Here is a 12,198-nt window from a genome sequence, read left to right as displayed (position 1 = left end):
AATCGGCTCTCAGGTTAAGAGAGCTCGCTTTGCGGCAGCCGTCAGAAGCAACCCAACTACTTGGCTTTCCAGAGTACAAAAGCACAGTACCGCAAGACGGAAAAGAGTACTTTCCAGAGTCCCACCTTCTTACTTCGCTTATGCCCAGAATTCCCGCTCATATTCAAGAAAGCGACCCTCGCTGCCATTGTCGATGAGCGTGGGCTCATTCCAGAAATCAATCATAGTCCATTTTCGATAGCCAAAGGTCGTTGTAGTGAGGTCAGTCCCTAACTGCGACGTTGTTGACGTTTCAGTACCAATAAAGTTTCAAAATTTGCAGGTTGCTAGCCAATAAATTTTTATCCCTTTTAATCACCTCTTACAACAAGCAGGGAAGGCTTCTTAAGCCCCAACTTACAGGCAGATGTGCTGCTTTCAAATGTTCGAATTTGGATGGTTTTCCCTTCTTTCCATAAGATTAGAACGAACTCTCTAAGTGATTTGCCATTTGCTCGCCTATATACTTCGGTGTTCAGGCCGGGTCTTCCAATTGTAAGGCAGTTTAATGCAGTGGTTTAATATCCGGCGTTCGAAGACCATATACTTTTCCATGGTTTCCAAAGAACATGTGACCTACGTTGGGTATCCGTAAGATATAATTGGTGGTATCAGAGCTTCGTATAGAGTGAGTTTGGTTTTGGTGCTTTGATTTACCTTCTTACGAAGAGGGTCGATTCTGCTAATAGCACGCTTAAGTTGAGGATTGAACTTTAGGAATTTATTGAGTAGTAGTTAAGTAGTTGATCGATTCGCGGTGGTATTCGCGACTTTCAACCTTAAGCATCTATCATTCTTGTGGACGAATCTAGAACCAAGGTACCCAGATTTTCATCGAAAAATGCCTCGTTTATTTTTATTCGTCATTTCAGGAACTTTTCTATCACTTTAACTGCTTCAGGTCTGAAGAGTAAGCTAACGTCTCATCGGCAAATCGAATCAAGTCGTTGCCGACTTCTGGAGACGGTACGGGATTGGGCCCCAAACGATTCCTTCCGACACTTCAGATATTACGGCAAGAGATCGGAAATTTCATTTCCAACCCTGAGATAGATGTATCCTTCCTAGGTGTTAAACCTAAAAAGGGGAGTCCGTGGATCACCAAGAGTGGGAGCAAGTTGCTCTCCATTTGGCCCGGTCCGTCATCAAGTCCCCCCAATCCCTAAAAAAAAGAAATTGTTTAGCTCCGGCCAAGCTTTTGGTATGAACTGTAGGCGAACTTACGTAGAATATAATTCACACTCTGTCGAGTTTTAGGAATTATAAAAGCGAGCGCATAACATCTGCGAGGCGCTTCGGTCACGCTACTCCCAGGGTAGAGGTGAGGTAGCGTCTGAAGAGTTGCCTCTGCCCTGGTAGGAAACCGTAGCCGTCTCCGTCCCTCTTTTCCAGGTATTTAGACTTTGACTTCAGATTGCCGTTCTTGCCATTGCCGCCGCAGCAAGGTGTCCAGCTTGGCTGTAGTTACAACAGTGCGGCACCTCGTTTGTGGGTTTCAAGTTTCCCCCCATGACTTTTTCTGCACTTCACACATCTATGTACTATCGCACAATTTAGAGCGATGTGCCCCAATTTCTGCCACTTAAAGCACTACACTTGATCAACTTACCTTTCCCTTTACCTTTACCTTTCAAAACCTACCTTTAATGAAGGGTGTACTTAATTTTTATGACTTTAATGTGCTATTGAGTGGGCTTAAGTTTTCACGAACAGTCTGGCTTGCGATTAAGTAGGGAGCGTAGGGATTTCAAAGTGAAGTGCTTTATCCTTTATGGTCACAAAATTTGTGATTGAACGTATTTTAAGCTTTTGATATCCGATAGAATAGCCGCTGGGTATCTTTCTCCATGGAGGCTTAAAATAATTAAGGACTGTGTTCCCAATGAAGAAGGGGTACTTTTGCGGCGTCCAGCACTAGCTCTTGTTCATTACAACTTTGTACGCAGCGTCACACAGGTGCGTATTTGATTCAAGGTACAAATGTTTCTAGCAATTCCGCTTACTTTCCCGTATAGTCTTCTTAGGCGATCGTTCTGGTTTTCTGTTCTGGTTTTCCTCTTCTCCTTTGCCAAACTTCCCCGCTAGCAGAGATGATGCTCTCAACAGCGCAGTTTCTTGGTTCTATCAGTAGCTTGGTTTCCTACTGTGATGGAACTTCGCGCGCATTGTAGAGTCGCATGTCGTAGTTACCTGCTGACATAGTTGGCTCACTTTTTCCAGCGCGGCTCCCTTTCGGTCATGACCTCCTTCGAAAGGGGCTAGGAAAGTTTATTCCTAGAAAGTACCAGGGAACCACCCAGTTATCGTAGTTTTCCTACTTCTATCGCTCACTCGTCGAGAAAGATGGCTTGGTGGTCACTGTGAATGTAGTGTTCATCCACTTGCAAGTCAGATCGGCGATTGAGCCTAGCCCTCTGCCTCGGAAGGCGGGTACGCATCGAACACGTTGGCTAGTACGATGTCCAGTTCAGCGAGGGTTTTAAACAAGATTTGATACCTGGTGTTTGCTACTCGGCTTCCTCAGTCTAAGGCCCACGCGTTGAAATCGTCGGCACTGATTTTGGGACTGTGGATTCTAGTGTTCAACACCAAGTTGCTTAGCATCTCCTCATATTTTTCTAATTTTGCACTAGGAGGAGCGTAGCAGCTGCAGATATAGATATGTCGTTGACCTTTGCCCTTAGAAAACTAGCTCCCGGGAATGCCACTCTATTTTGAATGGCTTGGCGTCCGCATGCCCGTATAGCCGCGTTTTCAGATTTATCTTTTACTCACGTAGCACTACCGTGATTTCGGTAAGGTTCACAGGTTACCGCCATGTTGACATTCGACTCCCGAATGGTTTGCGACAGCAAGTATTGAGCTATCCTGAGTGGTTGCTGAGTGGTTGAAGTTGATCTGTACCAACCTTATTTAGGCCTGCTATTCAGCTCCCTTCTGTGTGCCGAGTACCTGCTACTACCTGCTGCATGCCGGTTGTCCTTTCCCTTTTTTTCAAGGCACTTCATGCATCGCAGATCTCTGGTACAGTTTTTAAGAAGATGGTCCTCTCGACCTATCGATCTCACCCGTACATGCTGCTACAAAGTGACCGAAATCAAGGCATCTAAAGCAAAGATACTAGCTCCCTAAGTTAACACTCGACCCAATCTATTTTGATCTTGCCCGCGTTAATCAATTTAATCCTTGATTCAACCGGCAAGCTAATAATAGCGATCTATGTACCTCCCTGCTTGTCTTCTTCATTCTCTTCATCGTGTTTTCTTCTATACCGCTAAGGTGGAGTTGTTTCCTTAAAGCAGCACGGATATCCTCTCCTGATGTGACATATCTCCTTTTTTCTTAAATAATGGTTATTTTCGGACGAATTTTCTTTTTATCGTTTTTCCGCTTTTTGGCACCCACGTTCGTCTATTGTTCGGGTTTACAAGCTATAAAGTCTTCTAGAGTCCGAGTTGAGACCGTTATCGAAGACTACCAGGAACTTTGGCCGGCTCAGCTTTCTTCGACGAAAATGTTTTTTTCTTCTTGGTCACTTGCTACGCAGTAAGGGGTTCACTTATACCATACCTACCCCATTCGCTCGCGTTCTCACCTACCTTATTGAGGAGGCGTCATCTGCGTCTCCCGCGTGACTTTGCCACATGACGCTCCGCGTTTTTTTCTCTCTCTCTCGACCTAGTATAGGACGACTTAACGGCAAGTACCAGAGCCCTGATATTTTGACCGATATTCAGCTCTCTTTGATGAATTCCCAGTACATTCAGTAAAACAAACGCTTTTGTAGTTTCTTGCTTTCCACACTCATCTTTTACAGCAGCGGTAATTATGTCCATCCAGAGGCTAGCCAAGTTCCTTTCCGACTCCCGCGACGAATCCCGACTGCCTTGAGCTAAAGCTCAGTGGTGATCTCAGAAGTTCTGAGCCCTTGCGAAAAGGATTCATTGTATATCTCATTTCCACTCCACTAAAATCCCTTGGTGCATCAGATGCCAAAGTAACCAAGTTTCCCACTACTGAGGCACTGCGGTCGCTGGATATCGATGCCCGGTATATGTCCATAACCCATCCACCGAGCGTTCACTTATCCCCACGAAGGGACGGTCCTGATATGAGAGTTAGCAGCTCCACACAGAACCCCCTTAACTTATAGACGTTAATAGGGACCATCATACTGGAAAGTTTGGTGGAAATCCTATTATTATGAACAAATTTATAATTGATAAGATTGCTCATTTTGCTGCAAAATACTACTCCCCACGGGATGAAATGTAAATACAAAAGCGTCTACTGCTCGGAGCGAACTGGGATAGTTAAGAATTGGTCTTAGTTACTGTCATCTGAAAATCCACCTTAGGTGGCGGATTCCAGTAATCTATACTGGAGTGCAGAAGATCTCAAGCTCCTAGTCGCTCTTCAATATATATATATAATCAATTGAACGTAGTCGCTTATACATAGATACGCTAGAATCATTTAATCTAATTAATTTCCCACAAATTTAAATCTAAATTTAATCAGTAGCGAGGCACTCGTCTGTACATTAATCGCAAATAGTCAATAAATTGATTAGAGTTTTTCCACGTTTTTCATTCCCTCGCTATTCCATAGGAGTACGCATAAGTTCCACATAGATGCATAAGAAATTAAGTAAATTGAATTCTTATTTAAACAGTTATAGACGTAAAACTTGAAACTAACTTTGAATAATGTATGTATGTTTCTCACAGACAGATATGATTCACTTCGACGTAATATCACAAGACGTGGAAAACTTTATTTAAAAACAGACGATGAGGGTAAGCAAAAGTCGTTTTGCTTGCATAAGTTTATGATTTCAGTCCTTGGTTCTATTATTTTGATACTTTCCTTTCGCAGTTTCTTTCATATATACTTCACTACAGATTATACTATTTCAGGACATAGCAAAGTATATCCTGTTTCGTTCCGTGTATTTATTTCAGTTAACTTTTGTATATCACATCACTTGTATGTAACCGAAATTCGGTTGATATTTATAATTAAAGGAAACTTATTAAATTGGATTTAAAATTAAAATTGTTTATAGTTTACTCATGTACATATGTGCTTTCCCCTCATACTCCAAAAGATACTACTTACTCGCTTGTGAACAATTGCCTTGAAACCATTTGAGGATTTCCGTAAATCCCAGCCACTAATTCACACACGTGGCAAAACACCACAAATTGCACATGAGCAGGTTTTATTCATTACCCGGAGGTAATTTGACAGCGCGAAACGGTCAATATTGTTTAATTGGTAAAAATATTGAAAAGTGATTACTGAAATATTCCAGAGCCCCCAATATATGCTTTTGGTGACTCCCCTCCTTCCTCCCCCTGAAATGCATTTCCCAAATTTTCGCAATCACTGAAGTTTATCTTTTGCTCTGTTTTCTGCTCGCATGGACAGATGAACAGCGTCACAAGGTGGATTATTAGTAGAGTTCCTCTTGGTTTCTGCAAACTGAATTCAGCTGGTTGTTGTCTGCATAGTTTCCATATATCAGCTCACGGTAGCGTTTTCCGGGTGAATAGCAGAAGTCCTTGTCGATTGGCTCCATACCTCTTTATTTGGGCGTACAAAGGCATTCAATCATTCATGCGGTAGTGGAGTCCTACCAAAGCAAAAGCTCTGGAGAGAAGATACTCCCCGAATTGAAGCTAACAAGCGTAGCGGTGGATATCGTACATAGTTCGCAAATATTTGGTTTGCTTCCTACAATGGTGACTATGAAAATTTTTGGAAGTTGTGACCTACTTTCGTCCCTATTGTATTGTGGATATAGTGCACCGGTTGATCTCTGCACGCAGGATCAAAGCTGAGTCCCTGCTGTGCTGGGTTTTATTGAATTCCAATTCCTTGGTGAGTTTATTCGGTTTGCATTGAACGCTTTTGGAACAGGACACACTCCTCCACTAATTATTATAATTCTCCTCCATTATTTTTGATATTTCCAAACCTGAAATCGTCATACACCTCCAACTGCTCCATTTTTCAATATCCTCAGAGCCTTTAAATTATTCCGTCATACTTTTTGTCGAAGAGCATTTTCCTGATTCCTTACGATGGTTCTCTCTGATACTGATTGGATGCTCGACCATTTAAGCTACTTCGAAATAAGGAGAATATTTTCATCTTGTTGCATAGAGTTGAACTAGAGGAACTGGAACTGAAGTAGATATCATCCCATTGCCAGACTCTATAATTTATTCTCAGAAGTATTTCTGCCCGTTTTTATGGTAATGACAGATATGTTGAGGAATGTTCTTCTCTATTCAGATTTCATGTTGAGTTCCTGACAACTGATGTGTTCGTGTCCATCATATTCGGAATTGACTTGGGTGCTGGACTTGAATATCCTTGATTGACGCTCTGTTGATAAAACAGTCAAGTTGAAAGTAGAGGGAACTAAGCGAATAAAACTTATCATCATGGTAGTATGCAGATATAATGATATTTATCTAAAGTTCTGATAAAAGGAAATAACAAACTTCCTGGCGTGACTCAAATTTGTATCATAATGGCTCGGTGACTTCAGGGGTACATCGGTGGATTTCGCTGAAGTGTGTTTTTCTTTTGTCTTTCGTACGGGCATTTGGGGGTGCGGTTTGCCGTTGTCAAATTAGGGTCTGTTCAAATTTGGTACAACCGCGTCCTCGACTCATCTCGTGTCGTTTAACATAGCTATTGTCATGTCTTTGGACAACAAAGACATCGGACCCTCAAGTCACCGCCCTCGCTGTGCGTGTCCCTCCTTTTTGGCGAAGGAACCCTGAGCTGTCGTTCGTCCATCTGGAGGCGCAATGCCAGATGTCCGAAATCATATCATCCTTCTTGTGGCAGACATTGTCAAAACGGCCTCCTACAATGTATTAAAAACGGAGCCAATTAAGCGCCTGTCGGTAAGTGAGTAGATAAGCTGGATCACTTACTAGCAGGTTTGACGTTGGGCGATCGAACTCCCAGCCAATTGCTTCGCGAAATGAGGCAATTGGGCGGAAACAAGATCGACGACGACTTGCTGAAGTCGCTCTAGCTTCGAGGACTTCCGGAGAGCACCCAGGCGGTCCTCGCGTGTATCTGCGGTTCTTTGGAGGCGCTGGCCGCTGCGGCTGATAAGGTGCATGAGGTGCGCACGCGTTCCACGATAGCTGCCGTTCAGCAGCCTTCAGAAGAAATAGGTGAGCTGAAGTGCGACTTCGCCGCTCTTGTGGACTGCATGGCGAAAATGAGGGCAACGCTGGACTGCCACCCAGAACGCAGCGTCACGTCGCCTAACAATTTATGACGCTCTCAGCGGACGCAGTTATTTTGTTGATACTGGTGCGGAGGTTTCGGTTCTTCCCGTACCCCGGCAACACCGGCTATTCCCACAATCTCTGAAAGTTGCGGCGGCGAATTCCTCGCGCATTAATACCTTCGGTTTCAGGCAAGTGAACGAGAGTCTTAGCTTGCGTAGGACGTTCCCGTGACGATTCATCCTGGCGGATGTCAGCTTTCCTATTTTAGGCGCAGATTTCTTGTGTCACTGTGGGTTGCTAATGGACTTGCAGAACAAGTCCCTTATAGACTCCACAACTAACCCTAATTCGTCAGGAAGAATCTCATCTCATCCCAACAACAATCTTTCCGTACTTTTGGAGGACATTACTGACTCCCGTGTTCGGGCACTCCTCCAAAAATTCTGCCAGATTACTACCGAGTGTAGTCTCTCTAAACCAGTGAAGTGCAATGTGCAGCACCACCTTAACACCACTAGTTCCCCTATCTTCTCAAATGTGCGCCCTCTACCACCCCAGAAGCTGGCTATTGAAATTCGAGCAACTTATTCAACAGGGTATCTGCAGACCTTCGGGCAGCTGTTGGTCTTCCCCACTCCATATGTTCCCTAAGCCAAACGGCGAATGGCGCCACTGTGGAAATTATAGAAGGCTAAACGCACAGACTGTTCCTGACCGGTATCCCATTCCATTCATCCACGACTTTGCGCATCATCTCACAAATAGTCGCATCTTCTCGACCTTGAATTTAACCAAGGCCTATTACCAAATCCCTGTAGCTCCAGAAGACATACGACAGGCGGCAATACGCATACCCTTTGGACTCTTCTAGTTAACGCGGATGACTTTCGGGCTGTGCAATGTGGCACAAATCTTTCAAAGATTCATCCACTCGGCCCTGCGAAACCTCGACTTCTGTTTCGTTTATTTGGATGGTGTTTTGGTCGCTTCTTCCTCAGAGTCTGAGCATTCAGCCCATGTCGCGTGCATTTTTCAACCTCTCCTTGAGGCTGGTTCAGTCCTAAACGTTGATAAATGCAAGTTTCTCCAAACAGAGGTGAGATTCCTCGGCCACTTCACTTCCCCTGATGGAATACAGCCCGACTCCGACAAGGTGCGAGCGATCTCAAGCTTCCCGCGTCTGAAAACTGCGAAGGTGCAGAGGAGGTTCTTGGGCATGCTAAACTTCTATCGTCGTTTCCTGCCCAGGGCTGCCCAACACCAGTCCGTTTTGAACTCGTACTTGTCTGGCCCCAAAACAAAAGACACATGAGAGTTTGTCTGGTCTGAAGAGGCTCTCCACGCGTTTGACAAATCCCGACAACACCTGGCTGATGCTACACTCTTGGCATTTCCTCGACAAATTGCACCTCTAGCCGTTTTTATTGATGCCTCTTTACCAAAAGTCGAATCAAGTCTGACAGCCGTTGAGCTTTTTCTCTAATCCGTTCAATCCTTCTCAACGGAACTACAGCACCTACGATCGAGAACTGCTCGCCACGTACTTGAGCATTAAATACTTCCGCTTCTCCCAAGAAGGCAGGCCATTCACAGTGTTTACGGACCATTAGCCTCTCACGTATGCTTTAAAACAAAAGCCCGACAAAGCGTCCCCTCGTCAGTTTCGACACCTGAGCTTTATAAGCCAGTTCACGTCAGTCATGCAGCACGTGTCGGCAAGGACAACATTATTGCTGACGTTTTGCCACGTGTCTCTGAGGAAAATATCCCCGCCTCACACGACTTCTCGGCTATAGCCAAGGCACAGGAGGATGACGCAATGCTTCAGAGCCTTAAATCCAACCCCAAATACAAATTTCGGGAGTTGCCTATCTTCGGCTCGAACCTCTCTCTCTGCTGCGAGTACTCGGAAAAGGGCCACCTTTCGCAAGGAAGTTTTCCACGCAGTTCACGACTTAACGCATCCAGGCATCAGGATGACAAATCGGCTAGTCACCGAAAAATACTTCTGGCACTCTATGAATAAGGACGTCAACTCCTTGGCAGAGAGTGCATCACATGCCGGAAGTGTACGGTCACCAGGCATGCAAGAAAAGAAGTGGGCTCATTCCCATGCAATACCAAGCGATTCCACACAAAACACCTCGACATCGTAGGCCCTTTGCGAGATTCGCACGGTTTCAAGTATTGCTTCACAATCATCGACAGGTTTACGCGGTGGCCTGAAGCAATACCGCTGAAGGACATTACGGCGCAATCTTGCGCCGAAGCCCTCTGTCGAGAGTGGATCCCTGCCTTTGGTGTCCCTGCAGTGATTATCACTGACCAGGGAATGCAATTTAAGTCCACCCTTTTTTCGGAGTTGGATAAACTCCATGGATTCAAACGCCAGCGGACTACTGGATACCACCCGCAATGCTAGAGCGTTGGCACCGGGCGCTGAAATTCGCCATTATGGCCCGCGACGATCCGTCCTGGATTCAAGGCTTGCCTTTCGTCGTACTTGGCCTCCGAACAACCCGCCGCGGAGCTGGTATACGGGGAGAAGAAGTTTGATATTGTCTTGTATTTGTAGTTAAGTCTAAAATTGATAGACCAGTAGCTTACTCCAAACTACAATTTTATTTTATGCTTTACTCCCTTCATCAGTACAAAGCTTTGTAAGTTACTCCCGAAATAGATATATACACTATAAAATAAAATTGTAGTTTGGATACGGGGGAAACCCAAGGCTGTATGGTGGGGGGTGATACGATCTTCGGCAAGAGATCGGGTCTCACAGACTCTGGATTGCTGCGGCTGCTGACAGACAACCTCCACTGCTTTAAAACAACATCTCCCATCCGTCACACACCCGCACCTGCCTGCGCTCCCAAGGAGCTGGACACGTGCACGCACGTCCTGATCAAGACGGATGTTGTCCTGAAGCCACTGCAACCTCCGTACGAAGGTCCGTACCGTGTTCTCGAACGGGGAGAATATTTCTTCCAGCTCGATATCGGGAGACACAAGAAGGCTTGTCCAGGCTGAAGCCCGTTTGCGCCCCAAATCAACGTCGCATTCGCTTCGACGAGTAATGGGAAACGCAGTTCCGGGTTCCGTCGCTGAAACTCCTAGGTTTGATCTGGGGGCGGAGGGATGTGGCGCAGCAAGGTTAGCAACATTTGAAATTTATTTTATTAATATTTGATGGCCGGCTTGGAGGTAATGGTATAATTCGTACTTCTTATGCGAGGGTAAGTTCTCTGGTGCTGCTTGGTGATGAGGACCGTTTTCGGCTTTTGCCAGTCCAGCGTTTTGCAACTTAATCTTAACGGCACTGATTGCTTTGTTTGAGTATAACTCAGCATCTTTGAGATGTTTTGCGACCACAACTACTGCTATATCGTCGGCGTAACCTGTCATCGCGGCCTTCTCCAGAAACGGAAGATTAAGTGTATCATTGTACAAGACGCAAACGGTGGTGAGCCTTGCTCTGAGCGCTATTGGACACCCGTGGAGTTAAGGAGTTAGGTATCAATGGCCACTCTGAGCGGCCCAATTAGCGCTGTGGTGCGCCGTTTTGATGACTGCTGTTATTATGGCAGGCAGAACCCAGTCGTTTTAGATTTTCAGGCTCAGTCTTCGGCACTGCGAATTATAGGGTATGCTGAGCCTGGCGGCATGGTTCCCTATGGGCCAGTGCCCCGTGCAGATCGCAGTAATATTGTACGCATTTGCAAGCGTCTGGGACAGGAGCTCTCATGATCGGGTTTTGTTATAAGCGGGCCAAATCCTCCTTGGCTTGGCATGGGTGGTAGGTCTTCGTCGGCCCGCGGCTGTTAAGTAGGGCGAGTAGATTCCGCCCTTGATATTTGCCAGCGAGACACCGACTGTGCCCGCCGAAGGACTGCGAAGAGCAGAGCCCCGCTAGCCAATCTGTTAGCTCCCCTTGAGCGTGCCGCCCAGACCGCCCAGCGCGTTTCTGCACTGCCCCATCACTCTAGAGGATGTCATCGTTGAGTAAAAGGCCTTAATGGCCGCTTGGCTGTCGGTCAGAATGGCTATGCTACGCTTGGGGCACGGATCATGCTCCAGCTAACGCTAGACTTGCAGTATCGAGAATACTTCCGCTTCCACACATACACAGGCAAATCCTGGGAGACCATTCAATTCGGATACACTATGTGTATTCGAGAAGACCCCTGTTTCTCGTGAAGTTCAGCTTGCATGTGGCATAGTTCGTGAGGAATGCCCAGATTTCCCGAGGTACTTCATCTAGGATGTTACAGTGGGCGTAAGGCTCACGTGATCTCACGGCACTGCACACTACAATGTATTTAATATGGAGGTCTAGGGGCAGGGGACGCAGGATTACATCTGTCGGGCAGGACTACAGAGCCCCAGTACCATCTACACATGCAGTTTTTTGAATCTTATTGAGTTTCTCTCTATTGTACTGTTTGCTCAAAGCCTGCCACCATACAAAAATTTCGTCTATCACTATTAACCAGGGCACTGGAGAAATGATCCACCCTAGGGTGTGCCTCTGTTCACAGCTCTGGCCAAGTGGTTACCTCCTATATCCAATTGCATTATCCTGGTACTTAGCATGGATATAATCCAATGCGTAAGATAGCACTCCAATCCAAGACTCGTCAAGGCTGCCTAGATTGTGGTGGTACTAAAGTTATTGAATGCTCCTTCCATATCCAAGAAGGCAGCTAGGGTATACTGATTGTACTATAGTGACAGCTCAAACCTGCCAATTACCTCGTGGAGAGCGGCTTTTATGAATTTGCCTTTGAGGTAGGCATGCTGGAACTTAGAGAAAGGCACTCTCTCCATAATCACCCTTAAATGAATATCCAGGACGCGCTTTATGATCTTCAACATGAAAGAGGTGACACTCATT

At 45.7% G+C, this 12,198-nt stretch overlaps 1 protein-coding gene across 1 annotated transcript in view; it reads left to right on the top strand.

The window, feature by feature from the left end:
• Positions 1 to 12,198, top strand: part of LOC119650926 (peripheral plasma membrane protein CASK-like) — a 291,137-nt gene that overhangs the window by 220,125 nt on the left and 58,814 nt on the right. The window contains exon 7 of the mRNA XM_038054153.1: positions 4,770 to 4,838. Coding sequence (XP_037910081.1) covers positions 4,770 to 4,838 — 69 coding nt within the window. The remainder of the gene's footprint in view (positions 1 to 4,769; positions 4,839 to 12,198) is intronic.

Source organism: Hermetia illucens, chromosome 3 (genome assembly GCF_905115235.1).
Source record: "Hermetia illucens chromosome 3, iHerIll2.2.curated.20191125, whole genome shotgun sequence".
Classification (NCBI taxonomy): Eukaryota; Metazoa; Arthropoda; class Insecta; order Diptera; family Stratiomyidae; genus Hermetia; species Hermetia illucens.
This window is presented reverse-complemented; position numbering and strand designations above follow the sequence as displayed.